The sequence below is a fragment of the Bradysia coprophila genome (assembly GCF_014529535.1).
Source record: "Bradysia coprophila strain Holo2 chromosome X unlocalized genomic scaffold, BU_Bcop_v1 contig_12, whole genome shotgun sequence".
In the NCBI taxonomy this organism is placed as follows: domain Eukaryota; kingdom Metazoa; phylum Arthropoda; class Insecta; order Diptera; family Sciaridae; genus Bradysia; species Bradysia coprophila.
In genome coordinates this window covers 2,221,151-2,241,040 of record NW_023503293.1, presented here as the reverse complement: position 1 = coordinate 2,241,040, position 19,890 = coordinate 2,221,151, and the positions used below count along the sequence as shown (strand labels likewise).

The following is a 19,890-nucleotide window of genomic DNA, read 5'->3' as shown; positions in this document are numbered from 1 at the left end:
AAATTCGTACATGAAGAAGTAGCAGATTTGAGGAAAGTACGCACTGTATGAGTCAACAAGACAAAATCGATTTAATACTCAACCAAAATTTTTAATACAAAAAGAAGCATCCAAATTTTTTTATTTAACCTGCCTACCTTGAGGGGAGATGTTCGAAATGTCTAAGGGGATTTTTGTAATGATTAAGCGTAATTATGAACAAAGGGGGTGTCGAAAAATCCAAATATTGTGCGTTATGCTGCCACCTCTAGTTCCAGTAAAACATCCAACTTTTTTTCGATTATTATTAACAACACCACCACAATTTAAGAAAAATATTTTTATAACTTACGCAAATGCTAGCTAATATGATCCTAGAACTCGCCTCCAGCACGTACTAAAAAAAAACCTCATATTCGCTTAAAAAACACCTTTCGCATGCTAAGGTATAGTTGGTACAGTGTCTCTTTTTCACATAGGTGAAAAAAATCGATTCTGAGATTTTGAGCTTTTGTAATTATTACGATATTTCTGGCTGGACAATATATGGAAAATTACCATAAAATGTAATTAACTCCTTTCCTAGCTTAATCGAATATAATACTAATTGCCAATTTTCTGTACTCTGAGACAATAAAAATGCCACTGGGAAAACCCATTATAAATGTCAACAATGGATGACGAAAGTGTCGTTTTGTTTTTATCGTGTCATATACAGTATAAGTTACCATAAAACAACAAAAAGTAATAAAAATGTCTTGTCAGGGGCTGATATTTAAAAAAAATCTTTTGTAAAGCCAGATGAATTGGTCACACCATTTTATGTATTTATGTATACGCACATAAAATTTTTGTGCCGCACAGTAAATGTAAAAATAAAATTTACTCTAAGCTTAGCAATATGTAACAAAACATGTGCCGCTTATTTTCATGGGAAGCAACTTCACTTTTGTATACACAGAAGAAGTAGGTTCACAAGTAAATAAGTCCCGTATCATTAGGAATGTCATGATGAACTTTCCTAGAATGTAATAGATTAAGCGTAAACTCTATTACATTTTTGAAAGCGTTTCGAAACATCATTGCCCTATCAAAAATAGAATTCTACAGCATGAAACACTGTGAAGGCAATTCTAGTAACTGAAAGGGTAATGTTGTAAAGATGGCGCTATATGTGTAATCTCAGTGAAGTATCGACCAACTTTAAACCTACCAACTTTTTTATAGTCCGGTCGTCGTGACTAAGATTTTTGCGAGTTTTCCAAAGTCGGTAGATTTGAACCTCCGACAAAAAGTTAGTAGGTTTAAACCTACCAACTTTTTTCCAAACCTACCAACTATTTGTCAAATCTTCCAATTTTTTTGCCCAACTTACCAAGTTTTCAGTTGGTAGGCTTTGTTGGTAGGTTTAAACCTACCAACTTTTCAGTCTCGCTCGATGAGAAAAGTTGGTAGATTTGACAGAAAGTTGGTAGGTTTGACAAAACGTTGGTAGGTTTGAACCTACCAAAAAAACCTACCAACTTTCTGATCGAGCGAGACTAAAAACTTGGTAGGTTTGGCAAAAGGTTAGTAGTTTTGAGAAAAAAGTTGGTAGATTTGACAAGAAGTTGCTAGGTTTGAACCTACCAAAAGAACCTACCAACTTTCTGTTCGATCGAGACTAAAAAGATGATAGCTTTGGCAAAAAAGTTGGTAGGTTTGAACCTACCAAAAGAACCTACCAACTTTCTGATCGGATCGCAATAAACGGAAGTTACAATATCTCCAGAGCCCATTTTTGATCTTTTTATGGTAAACCAAACACTTTCCTAATACAATTTATTGAAAGGTAAATTCAGTTGCCGTCTATAATTTGGTTCTGTAAATTTAAGTTTTATAAATATAACAAAAATTTGACAGACTAATTATTAGACGATGCGAGAGAAAAAAAATTAACTCCTAAGTTACCAACACTGTTCCGGCGCCCGGCTCGCATTGCGGCCCTCCGCTTCGCTCCGGGGCAATGGGCCGGATCGCTCGGCGTGTTAAAATGCTTTTTATGTGCAATGAAAATTGGTATTGCTAAACTTATTTACGTTACATTTCGTAAAGGGATGAGTTCCCTAGGAACCAACAGAACGCCTTTACGGCGTGAAGAAAGTTAGGAATTGAGGTGAGATTGAACCTACCAACTTTTTATCGCGCTCGATGACAAAGTTGGTATATTTCTTTGGTAGGCTTAAACCTATTAACTTTTCAGTCGAGCTCGATCATAAAGTTAGTAGCTTTGGTAAAAAGTTGGTATGTTTAAACCTACCAAAAAAAGATACCAACTTTCTTATCGAGTGCGACTAAAAAATTGGTAGGTTTAAACCTACCAATTTTTTTGTCAAACATCCTAACTTTTTGCCAAAATTGTCGTCACAACGACCGGACTATAATCAGAAGTTGGTAGGTTTAAGTTGGTCGATACTTCAGAGAGATATATGTGTAAACCTAAGAGTAATTATACCTAGAGAGGAAATTTCGAACAAAATTACGTAAAATACGTGGTCCCAACATGAAATACGAAATGGTTATTGGGATGTGTGTTTGCCCTCTTAATTAAGAGGGCAAATTGAACTATCAAAAGCGAAATAGCGTCAGCGTATACATGTATTGGTGTAAAAGTATACGAAATGTGTATCTTATACAAACTGATGTTGGGACCACGTTTCGTCGTACAAATTTCCTCTCTAGTTATAATTACTCTAAGGTGTAAACACATCAATTATCGCCATCATAATTGCGTGTGAATTATTATTTTCGTTTTTGTCCGTTATTATTTTACAGAATGACACCATTTTGCTTTTTTAAGCGAGTGTTGGATTCAAACACATTAGTTTATACTAGATATTCTAGTACGATAGTTAATTCAATTGTTTTCTTAGATGAAAATGTAATTCAATAAGAACCGTGACTGTTTGAAAACTAACGCTCGAGTGTAATATATTTTTGTATGATTCTATTACATTTCGACATAAAATTACGAATGTCAACGCTCTATTTATTTTTGATTCTTCTATAGATACGAAGTGCAATGATTTAAAAAAAAATTGGTTAGATAAAAATATAATAGAATAGTCCAAGGAAGACATTTTAAGAGTTGGTGGTACATTCGCTGCACCTGACTGGGATGGCTTGTTAATAGTACATTACGTCCGAGGTCCCCTTCGGGTCATGCCATAACGTCCCAACTCGTCAAAATAAAAATTTGGAACCTCGGACAGAGCTTTACGTGCTTCCGGTCGGTAAATATAAAAATGAACGAGAAAAAAAAAACATTTATTCAAAAACGTGAGGTAAACGTAACTTTACTACAACACGGAGCCAAAACTTTACCTCAAGTTTTTGAATAAAATACTTGGCAAAGGGGCAAATGATGGAAACGGTACTTCTTGTGTGTTTCATTTGCCCCATTGTTAATGTACTATTACCGAGCAAAAGCATGTAAATTCAGTTGAACAGCTGGCCTTAAGCTAAACTTTTGTCGATTTTAATATTTTGTACCGATCTCATTTACCCGTATTTTATTTTAATTTAGAAGAATACATTTAGTAAAATTCGTCAAATTCACAATTATTTCTATACCCTGACTAATGCACTCTGATTATTTTCTTTTATTTCCGTCGCAATAAGAAAATGTTTTGTTTTCTCTACAGACATGTTGATGTTAAAAACTCGGAAATACGCTAGAAAGTCTGTATTCAAAATTCAGAATATATAAAATTTTCATTTTTCATTGCCAAAAGTGTCCACAGAGTTTCCACGACGAGAAAACTGTCCAATGAGTGATTGTATTTTTATAAAATTCTCAACAATTTTAGTGAAGTCTTGCGGCTACGCTATGACTAAGGAGTATGTACTTTCGAAAGATGTGTACACTCAAAAGAAAGACGAATAAAATAAAATGTTGATTTCGCAAGCTTTTGAAGCAAACATTTTTGAATAGAGTGTATAACATTTATAGGACTTTATGCCGTTGATTTCGAGCACTTGCGTGCATGGTTCATAGGATTGCTTTGAATGCTTATACAGAAGATAAAAAAGAAAAATCGATTCAATGTACGAAAGTTTTACAGGTCCGTAGCTAAACCGCTGCTTGAGGGGAAAATGAAATGAGTTTTAATTGGCAATTTCGTTTCCAAAAAAAAATAGATAGATAAAATGCAACACATTTTTTTAGATGTTCATTTATTAGTCGATCTTAGAATGCGGTTTGGCTTCAGAGTGAAGAATTATTTTTAGAAAACATTTCACTGATCTAGTACGTATATTCTGCCATTTCTTCACTTCACTACAACGGTCACTAAGCTAAAACTTTTTTTAACCGATGTTAAAACACACTTTCCTCTTTGGTTTTACTGATAGAAAATGTACAAATCTTCGGAAATTTCCATAAGATCCAACTAAATTCTCGGACAAAATTACTAATTACCAACACAACTAAACAAAAGTTGAACAAAAGTTAAGTGGCTTCACTGAGAAGAAAAAGGCAACTCACAGTATTTTATTGTGCAGTAGCAATGAAATAATATTTCAGCGCTACTAATTGGACAGTACCAACTATACACTCTCAGTTTGTTTTTCCTGTCAGTGTTCGGAAACATCCTTAGTCATCGGCAAAACTAATTTGAATTTTATTTAAAGAAAAAAACAAACTTCCAGTAAAATTGTGGACTCGACGACTGAAAATCGATCAACATTAGGAAAGGCAGAATATTGTCTTAAAAGAGCTTGTTATTCAAGTTAAAAAAAAGAAACGCTAACCCAATTCATGTCAATCATTTGCCAATTCAAATTTAAATCATGATTTTAATGAACCAAATGCACAACAATTATACTCGCCACTATACTGAACACGGTAAATATGCAAAGTAGTTTTATTTTAAAGTTAAATGTTAAGTACAATATGCACCATCTCGACCCCACATATATATATATAATGTTGTGCATTGAACAGATGGGTAGCGTGTTCGTAATTTGTGTAACAACATTTAAAACCGTAATCTTTTCAAATTATCTCACGTACACTTTGAAGCTAGTGTAGCTGAAAAGACGAACAATACGAAAAAGAAACCAATAAATCTTAAACCAACAATAAAATAAAATCTACCGCATATAATATACAATGGAAAAAGCTCTCTCTCTCTCTTCTACTTTTTCCACTACGGAAGTGTCTTTCTTTATGTATTTTATGTATTTCGTTGTTGTTGCTATTATTCTATACATTATTGTCTCACCTGAATGTCCAAATGTTATAGCGGGCGAAGATGATACGCTTGGATTAGTTGTTGATGCAGGTGCTGAAGGTGAAGGTTCTGGATTTGGTAAAAGTGGATAAATGGGATCGCAACATTCGCGTTCAGGAAATTCGCTTGCAACGATCAGATAAATCAATTGTATGAAAGTTATCAGCAAATATGAGATCGTTTGACATTTAAATTTACAGCGAATCATTTTTATTTGATGACGGACATTAATCTCATCATTGAACGGTAACTGGTTCGTCTTTCTTTATTTTCAATTTTTTCTTCTTCTTTTTAAGTTCTACCGTTTCGGAGAAAACATTAAAATTTATTTTCAGCGATAACGATCAGCTCGATGAATTCATTTTGACTATTAATTATTTTCAGTACTTTTTCCTTTTACATTATCAGTGTTGGAAATATAATAACTTTCATAATTGACTCTGTATTAAGTTCGAGTAGTGTAGCCAGTGTACAATTCCAAGTTACGGTGTTGACAAATCATTTCGCAAAAAATCACTTACACTGTTAATTCAAAACTTTTCCCCGATAAAATGATTCATTCCTAAAAATCGTAGTTTTAATTAAAATTAATTCACTTATATCACCATCTAATTAACCGGATAAGACTTGTTTTGCCTCTACGTAACGTAATACGGTTGATGTTGTGAGTTTTTAGTACATTACACAAGGACACAAATTGGCGCCCTAAATGAAATGAGCGGCAAAAACGTTTTGTTTAAAGAATCATTTTCGAAGATAATGAACTGAACTCAACATAAGTTTTTACATATCTATCTACTGTAAAAGTCCACTTTACAGTAGAGCAAGCGAACTTTCGAGCAAACTATTTGTATAACTATAGAAATGTGAAGTGGGATTTTCGTTCTCGATGTCGTAAACTAGGGCCTCGCCTTCGTTTCGAATCATTTACGTCATCTCGAACAAGGTCCCATCGGGTTCTAGCTATATAAAATACTATTACTTTTCGTGGGTTTCCTTCGTTTCCATTGTTTTATTTGTTCCACATGCGTTCCACATTCTATCTTGCATTTCTTCCATTCCACACGTATGTGTGAAACGATTTTTTCTACGTTTCTTTTGTTGACAACATGTAGAACGAAGTGAAACAAATAAAACTGAAGAAAGATAAGCACGAAGTTGAGTTAAGTTTATTTAACTTTTTTTTTTGAGGCTTCCGTACTATAAGACGAGTGTAACAGTTCGTGAAAAATGTTTCAAAAATGCTTGAAAAATAGATCCATACAAGAAGATTGAAAAAAGTTGACAGAAAATACGTGTAAACGCTGATTTTACAGGCATTTTTCGTGTATTTTGTATGGATTCACAAACTGTGTACTAGCTTTATAAGATGTTATGTTTGGTCTTTTTAGATTTGGTTTTGTTTTGCAAGATGTAATTTAATTAAATTAGTTTGATTTTATATCAATATGCTGCATTTATAGAATGTATTTCAGAGCAGCTGTCAGAAATAATGCGTATTTCTATCAGTACGCGAGAAATAATTAAGTAAATTGTAAAACACTCATTCACGCATAAAGTTTTATTTTCCTAACTTATGCTAAACAATCTTTTTAGCATAAGTTAGCATCAACGTTTTTCTGCCGTTTACATTAGCACTGCTGCAGTAATTAACCTGTTACAGACGGCAAACAAATGACCAGTATTATTATCGGGTCTATTAATTTCATCGATCAAAGTTTTTTTAATCTGTTGATTTCAAATCTTGTACTTCAATTTTTTAAACATTTAAACATTTAAACACTGCAAAAATGACCATATTACCCAGAGCTTGTCATTATTTTTGCCGTCGTTATCGATAACAGATGAATATCCCGTATGTGAAATGTAACCAAGATGAACCATACTATTTTCGAGGCACAACGTTTTTTTTACTATGGAATTTCAGAATCAAATTATATTAAATGTCGACTTGGAAAGATGTTCTAAATCAATTAACAATAAGCATTGAGCAACCATTCGGTCATATTCAATATTACTCCACGTATACGGTACGGACATCAAAATTTAGATTTAGATTAAACCAGAATGTACAATATAAATTTATTGAAGCATTCTTCAAATTATACACTCCACATAAGTAGGAAATCGTAGGATTTCGAAAGCACTCGACAAAGTCATAAAGTTCTAAAATGAAGTACACATTATGTGAGGACAAATTGAAATGGTGCCACCATTAAATACTGTCTAGTTGAATTGCATTATACTGTAATAATTGAAGTAGGTAGACCTATTTGTGGTACATTTAAATGTAGTGAACCTTACGGGTATAAAACTTCAGCATGAAACATGTTCGTAAATGAAATATTATGTAACACAAATCGTTGTTAGTAAAATTTTGATTTCTTGAAATAGTTATTTGTTTACCAAGGAGAGCGAATTCCGCGGGCACATTTACAAAACACAAAAACCAAAATTTCCATTGTAAATCAATCTAAAATCGATCACAGTGCACCACACACTACCATGATACTTTCTTTGAACTGACCGCAAATTTAATTTGTGAACAAGCAGTCACAATTTTACATACGCGTCGCTTACTTGCATGTGAATGTGTTACTGTTTGTTCAAAAATGAAATGCACAGTTTTTAGTATTTCGAGACATTTCAAAATTGCAATCTGTCAGATAGTAAAGGATGCGTTTAATTACCCCGCGCATTAAAAGATTTGAAATTTGAATGATTTTTTCCACAGCTACATATTTTTGCATGTTAAGTTTCTTACATTTTTGGCAGATAGCATTTTAATAGTAGGAAACTTAGATTTCGTAGGAAGAATTCGCGGACGGAAAAATATAAATTTATTTTCAGTGTGAGTATTGTTCTACATCTATGATTTCTCTTAGATCGTGTTTCTATTCAAAAAAATCGATGGTCTTTGAATACTCAAATCTGTAGAAAGACCGTCTGCTTCATACATTTAGCAAATTTTTTACAAGAAGTTTTATCAGCACTTGAAGTGACGATATTGGAAACACGAATAAGCATCAGGGAAAAAAATTTTGTCAACAATTATAAAAAAAATGTGGCTCCTCTACAGTCCAACCGACTAGGCGAATAGATCAATTTTTGCATTTATCAATTAGTTTCAGTGATCATTCTAGTAATTATTACGCACTACATGGGAACAGAGTTGAATTAAATTCTACTTTACACACATTTAATAGTTGCTTTTGTTATTCAATGCACAAAACTTATTCTACAAAACCAGTTCATTCGGCCAACATACATTTCTATTGAAATGGCAATTGTCAAAATGACATCGAAGCCATTGATTTATGCTTTTTCGACTCGACTCATTTAATGAGTTTTACATTCGCCTATCATCGAATCTCACAAAAAAAAACTCCAAAAATTATCTAGGTAATTTAAAACAAAGCACAAAACAAACACAGGGCTGACAGATTTTTGACAACATTCGTATTTAGATAGAGAAGTCGCTCAGTCTACTATATATGTATGTTCAACACACAGCATTGTTGAGACAACAAGCATATAGAGAATAAACTGCATTGCAAAACAAGTGAACCGCATGGTCTTTTTTCGGACAGCCTTTATCAAACATCTGAATCTCTTCACTTGGTAATTTATGCACTTCATACTTAACACAAGGATGTGTGATTGAGGAACATTTTGACATTTTCTAAATATGCAAATTCGATTTAAAGTAGTCGTTTCAATGAAATGTGAATGTAAAGGTTCTTATTTCACTGTGTCGGCCAGGGCCTATTATGTAGAATTAAATTTGCAAAAATTCGCACAAAATTCTTCACAAATTTGCAAAATTTTTCAAAAAATAACTTCTACACACCTTCAAAGTCAAATTAATTGCTTTATTCACTTTAAATTGTACTATAACAGACAAAAGAACGCAAAGACTTGCAAAATGTGCTGAAAATGAAGCGTAAATTTGTGCAAATTTTTGTGAATTTTTGCAAATTTTGCGAATTAATTCTACATAATAGGCCCTGGTGTCGGCAAATAAAAATCCTCAAAACGACATTGAATGGATGCATGGAAAGGTGATGATTATGGCACGGAATTGCGAAATAGTTATTTTCGATCAGTTTTTTTGTACAAATGAAGAATGAAACTGATGTATGTGATATTGAATATCAGATATTCTAAGAAGTTGCTGAAAATTCATGTTTATGATGTTGAACTGCATTGGTGCTTTTCCATGCAAAACGCATCAACGCCATGCATCTTTTGGTGCGGAAAACCCAAGTTCCGTATTCTTTATTTATACTAGTACATTATGATTGTTGGCTATATAAATTGAATGCTTATAAGAAAAATTCCATATTTTTATAAATAAATAAAAAGTAAAGCTGAAACATTTAATTCTCCATACACACAGTATTATTAAAGTGTATACATACGATAAGGAACGATCGATCGATATGTCTGTTACCGTAAATATAAAAATGTTCACATGTAGGTTGCTTTACTCAATTTTTCGTGAAAAATTCATTTGATATGCTATCAAATTTATTGATATTTTCCATGTTCCATTTTTTTAAAACCGAACATTGTCTAACACAAAAAAATCGATAACATGAAGGTAATGCTTTGTATACAGTAGTGTATTGTTGGTTATGGGAAAAATTACTAAAATGGAAAATGTAAACACAAAATAATTTTGTGATTGTTCAACAATTTCTACTTTTTTTCCCCATTTTATGTTTTTATTATTTCTGATAAAAGAGTTTATTTATCTGGGGTGACTTGCTTTCCAATGTGTGAGAGAGAAAAAGGCCAAAACTAAAAAAAAAAAACAAATATTTGGGCTTTGTTTTGTTATTCAAATGTGACCAATACAATGCAATACAATTTCTAATCACTGAACAGCCCACCGAAAACCATCTCATGAATGAAGCCTAAAGCTTTAATTGTTCGCGCAAAAGCTTCAAGAATCCAGTCAAGAAATGGTGTAGTTTCGTTCAAACATCGACACGAGCTATTAAATTCGGGTGTTTTTATTATGAAATTTCAGCAGAACAACATGATGCGCTTAGATGAAAGAGGTAGATTTTTATGATACATTCTCTTCACAACAAAGACATCGTGAAAAACCCATAGTGTATAACAAATGATAATAATTGCCGTCACGAGAAGAGCAAGCTGGTATACTATTCATACGAGAATATCTTTTGTACGATGACAAATATATACACGAACGCATTATGTCCTAAGAAAAGTACATTTTCCGAGCGGGTATAATAAATAATGTATATCAATTCGTTGTGTGTAATATCACGAAGAAAATGTGAACAACCCGAACGTGGTAGCTGGAAAAAATATTTTTTATATAAATTTGTGTCATAACTTTGAAGAGGTGTAAACTTTGTTTGACATTCTAAACATAAAGTTATTTAAACAAACTGTGTACGAAAGAAGAGAAAAAAAAGACGCTCATGTATGGATACAATAATAGATTGTTATAATAAAAAAGAAAGAAAAGAAATTATCTGTGTTCATTTTGGTCATTTGGTGTTCATTTGGAAACTAAATAAAATCGTCGTGTCTAGCAGCTAGCAAGTATCAAAACTTAATATGTTACAGACGGCAAACATATGACCAGTAATATTATCGGGTCTATTACTTCCGTCGATCAAAGTATTTTTAATCTGTTGATTTCAATTCATGTACTTCAATTGTTTTAACATACATTTTACTATATAACGGACCATATTACCTAGAGCTGTCATTATTTTTCGTCGTTATCGATAACAGATGAATGTGACAACGTGTTTGAAAGTATTAGTTTGATACTTTATCTTCAGGTCGGTCCTGGCCTGGCAGTCGCCTAATTGTCAGCGGATTTTCACAATTTTCAAAGTGTGTGACTAAACCGAAAAGTGTCTCATAAGAAAGGTAGTTGCAAGTATTATCGGGAAAATAGGGAGTTATTGGGTTTAAAATTCATCCGCATTGGAAGAAATGGTAAGAATATTGGTCTTTTCCATTGACACAATACTATGAATATTTCAACGAACGTGAAGTTTACGGGCAAAGCAAATGGGATTCAGCAGATTTACTTAATAAAAAGTCTAGCAAAATAGTAATTTCGAAGAGGTTGAACTATGCGGCCAGAGCAAAGCGGTAATTCACATGAGTTTCATTTTCAATGCCTTGCCTTGCTTTGTGACGCAAGTCCACACAAGAGTCAATAGAGAATAAGGAACTTATTTACATCAAATTTTTAAATTCACCCGGTTCACCCCTACAGTTCGAAAGTGGCGGATGATTCGGCTCTCTCATTTTTGTATCACATCACATTTTCCTTATTTTTTGGTAAAATATTCTTTTTTATTTTTTTGTGTGGCAAATTTTGTTGTTAAAAGTTGTGCATTCAAACGCGTCAGCAATATCAGTTTTTTTGTAAATAAAGAAACAAGGAGTTGCGTCACATTCAACCTTTAAGGTTCTTTTTTGACTGATCAGACAATAAGACTTGCGTCGCTCTTATAAAAATTTGATTATAAATTCACTTTCAGCTGAAAATTTGTTTTGAATCAAGTAAAAGGAATGAACAATTTATTTTTGTAACAATAGATCATTGTCAAATGGATGGTAATTAACGAACGATATTAGTTTTCGGTTGATCGTTAAAAATAAATCAATTTACCAATAGGCTCATCCATTTGGTACCAATTGGTCCTTATATACGGAAGTTTTTAAAACTGTTGTTCATTCGGTTCATTCGATTACTTAAGGTAAAAGCAAAATAAAATGATCGAGTCTGGTTTTTGACAATTGAAATTCAATTGTCAAAAACCAGACTCGATCATTTTATTTTGTTTTCATTTTAAAATTAAAACTCTGAAGCGCACTTATGACGTGAATTGACTGCTAATTTCACATGCTAAACGACATTGACACAGTGACAAATTGTGGAAATCAGTTAGTCAAGGGATCTGATCCACCCAAAAGGTGGGGCCTAATTTTAAGGCATGAATAATCGAAGAACGTAAGTATGTAAAAACGGAAGATATTTATAAAGACAAAATATAAATCAACACAATTAACACACCAAAATAACTGCCTTTATGTAATAGTATTATTTCTCGGAGAAATATCGATAGTCAATTTACTTTATGAAAGGAAAGCGTTTAGTGTATATTTGTAAAAGTCAGTGAATTTAATCATTTTTTTTTTCAATTTGTATTCAATACCAACAATAAGCGTTTCATTATTCTGTTGTACAACAATAGAAGTTCGATGAAGAAAAAAAAGTATTCCTATTGTATTTACTGAAAACCCGTATAATGATGTTGATTAATATTTATTTACCTAAAAATTACTTTTAAAATTTTGTAAGTCACCCTCCTTCAATATAAATATTATACCGCTTTCGGACGAAATATTGTCTGGAAAGAATCATTGTAATTTGTCTTGTCTTTTCATTCGTCATACTTGACCTCAAATCATGAATATTTTATTAAGAAAGACGAGGCGAAAATATACAACAGAAAAAAGGATTTCTTTCCTTGAGGGGTTAAAAATGTTAATTAGTCTTAATTTATATTTGAATATTTTACTTTTAAGCTTCCAATTGGGTTCGGGGTTCAATTTATACATTTTCGTAGTTGTTTATATTTACACTCAGTTGTATTGAACAGAATTGACTTGGAAGTATATGGAATATTCGATAGCATTAACACAAAATCCCCTGGTGTATCATATTTCTTTTAGAAATAAAATTGACGAAGTCGTGTAAGTGTGTGGGTGTTACCAAAAGATATATGTTTGTTATTGTTTGCTGTGAATGTCATCGGTACAGTTAAATTTGTTAAAAATGTCTCGATATTTACGGTATTTACAGTATCATATACCTTGCCAAGTAAAAAGAAGAGCTACAAGCTGATATTTAATTGGAACGCCGGTTAATTTTGGGGAGGTCCCACAGATCGCCATTTTATTAGATACACACCACTTCTGATCAAAGTATATAGATGCTGAAGGTAATGCAGATCAATACAGACCCTCAGCGGATCAGAGAAGGTACCCAAGGTACCGCAGATCTGCAAAAACAGATCCATACTTTCGGGTGAATGTAAGGACTTATTGTTTCTAATGTTGCTGCACCTGCTAAGTTTGTATAAAATAGATTTGTTCCAAGGCCATATGAATTGTCAAATTTCATCCATAGAACCATAACCTCAATAATATCTCTGTGTAAATCGCGTAGGCGACGTTGCTCGATTTGTATGAAATATCATGCAAGCGACGTTGCTGTGGATGAAATTGTCGTTGTTCAGGTTGTCAAAGTTCGTGTTTACAGTTACTTGGAACAACCCTATTAAATTCACCACACCACTAGCTTCAATGTGACGCAAACGAATTCAATATGAATGCAACATAACGAAACTAAATTCTTTTGAAAGTAGGGATCCGTACGTAACTGCAAATTTGCACTACCTTTAGTGTTTATATATACTTTGCTTCTGATGACTTGGCATATACCCAAAAATTCACCACAGGAGATCCGACATTTTATCGTCAACTATGGTTTGTGACCCGCATATCTGTATCTGCGTGATCTCGCCAAAAGTTTATAGCCTTGGGATTAATTTCTAAAATTCGAAAATTTGACAGCAATATAATACTTTGCGAAGTCTATTTATCAAACGAAGGAACGGTGTCCTAAGAATACTGTAAGTAGACATTATTTGAAGCGGACAGAGTTTATTTATAGGTCCATTTTATCTTTATCGGAAATGCAATAAGACACCGTATCGAGATATGAGCGGAAATATCGGCAGGACCCAACACGTCCCCTCATGTGTCAATAACAGTACATTACGTATCTATGCTTCCGGTGTATCAATATATCCAAACCGAAGAGGAGACAAAACTTCAGAAGAAAACACAGTTTCTGTCGTATAAAATGCACTGTTATTTGTGGATTTATTGAAGAAAATGCTAAAATTAGTACTCGAGTATTTTAATACAGATCAATAACAGATAGTATGTCATAATAAAACAACTCTGCTATGTCGCCTGTTTGAGATCCTCATATTTTCACACTTTTTCTATATATTTAAGTAGAAAAATGTGAGGATAAAATGGAAGAGAAAAAAGAAATTTAATTTGATTTATATTCGTTTACTATTGAATTAAATTTAAATTATTCAGAAAGATGCTTGTAGATTTCTCCCCGTTTAAAAATCGTTCATTATTTTCGCTTGTTTTAAATCTGGATTTCTTGTGATAAAACTAAATATTCAATATTTTTTTTTGGTCTGTGCCTTTGTTAACTATATATCTACATTTTGCCTGCGCATTTGAAGAGGAAATTCTGCTATGTATAACATAGTTGAATAATTTATTTTTTTTACAAACCACAAGCAACTACAAGATAAATGAATTTCAGTCTAATGATCGAGCACTGAGAAGTATACCGCAGTAGTATTACAGTAAATTAGTCGAGAACAATTAAAGTCTAAAAATTATATTTTATAAAGGAAGTATCATTTAGAGCAGCTAAAATTAGAGATTTCTAATTTGATTTCTATTTTAGAGAGTGGAGTAGAGACGGAGTGTTTTTGTTAGCATGAAAGTTTTACCGACCTTTTAAATATTACCGGTATGCCACAAACAAAAACTTCTAATGCTTAGTTTCCTCTTACCAAAAAAGTACTCCGTGTGAGAGACAAAATTGAATTTTTTCAATTTTTTATTTTTTTATTTGACAGCTCGCTCTCTCACGGCTCTCTCACGGAGTACGTTTTGTTGGGTGGAGTGGACACTTAAATGCATTTCACCAGGAAGAGAGAGAAGCTTTAAAACTCAATTTTTTCTGCCTCTTCTTGTTAGAACACAATTGGGAGTATTTTTATGGGCAACTTAAAGGATTGATTCTTGTAAACGTCTAATATCACCGATCCTACTGATAAATATAAGAAATGAGAACATCAGCTTTACGCAATGACATTCCCCTACTTACTAATTTTCTCTTCAATCTTTAATTGTTTTTACTTACACTTTAATAACTGACAATTATTAATTGTTATTTATGCAATCGAGTGACAAATGTTTTTAGGCACTAGATATGGCGTGATTGTCACAAATGGGCAGGCCGAATGTGTGCATACAACGTTTTTCTCAAAACATGCAACGAAAGTTTCAATTTTCGTCACTGAGTTGAGAAACTAATTAGTAAAAAGACGATGTTGCATAAAAATCCACGGAATCGTTTACTCTTGGGGAAGTTTATTCCATTAAATCACTACATCTCCGTCAATTCCACATCATGTGTTATTTAAATGAAATTTTTCTCTTTTCTTTTTGCGTCATACTGGTTGTTTACAGCGAATTTCTCTTTGCGCTGCGTTTCCATTTTCATGCCGCCTCTCGGAAATGAATTTCTAAGCCAACGATACTGTCATAAATGTCAAAACGGCATTTAAACGTTATAAACGTTAGTAAATTCCGTATAAATATAAACTGAAACATAAATTTAAGTGACATAATCTAAATGCTTCAACAAGTCAAGGCCACTATTTTTTTTAGTTAATAGAATGCATTTTTATAAATAGAACTTCATCCAAGCACGAAACATATTGAAAGCTTACATGAAAGGTTTATTTTATTAACAAAGGTTATCGATAACCGCCACAACAGGAACAGGAATAAACAACACTATTATAATAAATCAGTAGAATCTTGTTACACTGAGAGAATAACCAACTTATACCGACTGAGAATAATAAGAACGGACCATTTCGATCCAATTTATGTTATTCAGTCTACATTATGTGGTTTCCACGGCTATACATACAAATATGTATGTATAAGAATGAGTATTAACGTATATTATATGAGGGCCACGTAGGCGAGTGGTGTGAGCAACGTTTAATAAAATAAAAGAATATTGACAACAAATTACAACTCACATCGAACAACCACCCCCAGGGTAGTGAATCGAATCTGTTCGATGTTGTCAGATGTGGGTTTAGATATTGTCATAATCCCGAGTGCAATCTTTCTGTAGTTAAGTGGCAGTTTCTCTAGTGGTAATCGGTTATTACTATTACGTAGATATCACACGTGGAACAAACTGAATTGTTAAAGTTATAAATGTTGCTTTTCTTTACGTATTTTCTATCAGTGTAGCTTTAAATGCCATTGAAGGGATAGGCGTTCAACCGTGTGATTATTCATATTTTCTTGGTGTAGATAAGTCAAACAATGTACAGTCTACAGATGTATTGAACATTTTTTAAATTTAGTGTAGTGGCTGGTCAACTTTTATCGACGACGATAACAAAAATATATTTTTTAACAAATGAAGTAAAAGTTTTTTTTTGTAAAATTCGTCAAAAAACCTCATTTTGAAAGCAAATCTGATTTTAGAAGAAAATTGGTTTTTTAAATTTTTCCACAAGGTTTGTCTCAAGTCAACGCACTTCAAGCATGAGTATACTGGACAGTGTATCAAACAAATTATAGCACTGTAAAAAAATTATATAAAATGGTACTCTATTTGGCAGCTGTCACTCAAAGCTTGCTTGAAGTGCGTTGCTCAAGTAGGGGCCGTCCATAAAGGACGTCCGCACTATGGGGGTGAGGGGGGGTTCGCCAAAGTGTGACCGCCATACATTTGTGTAGTGTGAAAGTGCGGACAAGGGGGAGGGGGTCTAAAATTCTAGAAAAATCGCGGACGTACTTTATGGACGGCCCCGTACATACTATTGTATGCTAGTGTCTGCTCATATACCTAGGCTGGTATTTCGTACGATAAAATGTGTCCCCAACATAAATTTGTAAGACTCACATTTCGTACGATTTTACACCAGACTACCACACTCATGACGTATTTTACGGATATTTTACGTAATTCTGTTCGAAATTTTCTTCATTAGGTATAATTACTGTTAGGTACGAATAGTGTCACTATTATTGGAAATAAATCCGTATACCGCAAACGAGAAAATTGAATTAAAAAGCGTTTGAACAATTTCATCAAGGGTAACATGAAATCGCCGTTTTTCGGACTCAAGTACTCAAAGATTTCGGGCGCTCCATAGAAACATTGCGCGAAAATCACGAGTTTCACGTGTCGGGTAATCACCCGAGTGGAAATAGTTTTTCAAATGAAACGTTTCACTGAAAGGTAAAAGATATCTGACTGAATTTATCCTTTTACAAAATTTCTAAAGCAAGTAACAACGGAGAAACTGTCGTCCTGTGTCATTTCATAGGCGAGTTGAAAAGGGATATTTAATAACAAATGAGACATAAATTTTACATAATAGCGAATAAAAATCTTAAAAATCCCATTCGGGTCTCTCAGGCAAAACGCCCTTCAGAAATCTGCCGAATTCCCAGTATGGCCAGTAACGGCACTGTCTCAGACCATATTTTATTGTTGCCGATTTTAAGTCCATTTTTTATTCTCTTACCAGCCCCTGTTTCAAATGCTCAAACTGACCGAGTAGTTTTTGAATTTCAAAAAATCGATATTTGACAACAACAATTTTTTCATGGAATATTTCTGTGGACGTTTGGCAATTGCCTAAAATCGTTTCTTTCATTTACGACTTCAGAACATTTTTCATGCAGAAGTGTTATACCGGTGGTGTAGGTTTGACTATTTTCTCGAAAACACCGGTGCTGCTAAAAAATAAACAAACTAACAGAAAACGTGGTTCCATTATTCTCGGTATAAACTCAACATTTCTCTTTTATTGTTTTGCTTCTACGTCATAGATGGTGGTTATATTTTTAACTAAGCTTGGATAAACCTTTGGTGAACATGAATCGAATCCGCTTGTTTATGTTCATTTGCTAATATCCCCAAAAATCAGCATAAATATATATTATTCCCATGTTGTTATTGACATTCAGCATACATTTCTATACACATTTTGTTCGGAGTTGATTTCAAATGGTTTACAAATCAGGCGATACACAAGAATATTTGAATGGAAATGTTTATCGAGTAATATTTCGTCAGTTATGTCGATTTCATTTTCTATTGTTTAAAACGTTCTAATCTCAATATAGAAACTGAGCTATAATTCATATTTGCTATGTCGTACTATATTTAATGAAAGCCTGAAGGGTTAAACTTAATTATTTTATATTGCGACTGGTCATTTGACCATCATTTGAGACATTCATAGCTTAGCTCAGATACAAATCAGTTCAATTTTTTTCTTCAATCTGGCTGGAATTTACTAGAATAATAACGTGCTATGAGAGTTTAGATAACCTAAAATTCATTGACCCAATTTTTTCCGTTCAGGTTCAGGTTCAGGTCGAATTAAATTCAGGTCGGCTTCTATTTCTACAAAAAGTCCGAAAAACGTCAAGCCCACCAGGTCAATCAACCTGAACATGTTTCAGGTTTCATAAGGTTGCGTTCAGGTCGAACCCGAAACATCAAAACAGCTTCAGGTCAGTATCAGGTCATGATCTGACCTGACCCGTTACAATTCTCAAAAGAAGATGATACAGATTGTAAAAGAGAAGTCTTCAATGTATGGTTTTGTATCGCAATGTTATAACACGAAGAGTTATTTGTGTTATAGAAGTGATATTATTCTCTCTGAAGAAGGAGTACAGCAGGGCGATCCATTGGGTCCGTTTTTGTTTTGCCTTGTTATTCAATCGATCATTGAGAGTATACAGTCTAAGCTGAACCAGTGGTATTTGGATGATGGAAGCATTGGTGGACACATCCATTTGTTAGTTGAGGACTTAAAGAAAATTATTTCCTTAAGTGAAAGTGTTGGTTTGACGCTGAATCCAACAAAGTGCAAAGTCCTGTGCATTAAATCGCTTGCTGAATGAAGTGATCTCTGGAATAGGTGTACCGTAGACAGATAATTTTTCCCTATTGGGTGCTCCATTACATTTAGATGGTATCCCATTAGCGATCAATGAAAAGTTAAAAAAGATTTCTCTTTTAATTTCCAGACTAAAAGGCTTAAACTCACACCAAGTGTTATTCCTTTTAAAGATCTGTCTTGCTATTCCAAGGATGATGCATCTTTTGAAATCTACGTTATGTTGGCTTTTCAAAGAAAATTTGGATATGTTTGACAATATGATTAAATTTTCAGCCGAAATTGTAACCAATGTCAGTTTTGTCGGTAACCAATGTCAGCGGCGGATCATTTGCCACTTCAAATAATGCCAACCTGCTTCTTTCTTTTGAAAATGATACCTGTCAGAAAGCCCGTTTACTAGCATCATCTCAAGAAGAATCTGGACTATGGTTGAACGCTTCACCCAACATCTCTTGGTCTATGCCTCGATAGCGACACCTTAAGATTTTCTTTTGCTTTACGAATTGGAGCTCCCATAAATGCATCTGCGGCAAAGACGCTGATTCTTATGGCTATCATGGGTGGAGCTGTACAAAAGCATCAGGTCGACATCCGGGACATCATTCTTTGAACGAAACACTTAGAAGAGGTATAGTTTCTGCAGGAGTTCCAGCAATTTTTGGAACCACCTGGAGTCGCACGTGAAGATGGAAAACATCCTGATGGACTCACCTTGATACCATGGTCTGTTAGAAAATGTGTGCTATGGGACGCAACTTGCAACTCGTATTTGATGAACAGTTCAAGACATGTTGGTT

At 33.5% G+C, this 19,890-nt stretch overlaps 1 protein-coding gene across 2 annotated transcripts in view; it reads right to left on the bottom strand.

Moving 5' to 3' along the window:
- Positions 1-19,890, bottom strand: part of LOC119067582 — a 134,242-nt gene that overhangs the window by 95,317 nt on the left and 19,035 nt on the right. For both annotated transcript variants that reach the window (XM_037170677.1, XM_037170678.1), the window contains exon 2: positions 5,244-5,814. In XM_037170677.1, coding sequence (XP_037026572.1) covers positions 5,244-5,460 — 217 coding nt within the window. In that variant the 5' untranslated portion in view covers positions 5,461-5,814. The remainder of the gene's footprint in view (positions 1-5,243; positions 5,815-19,890) is intronic.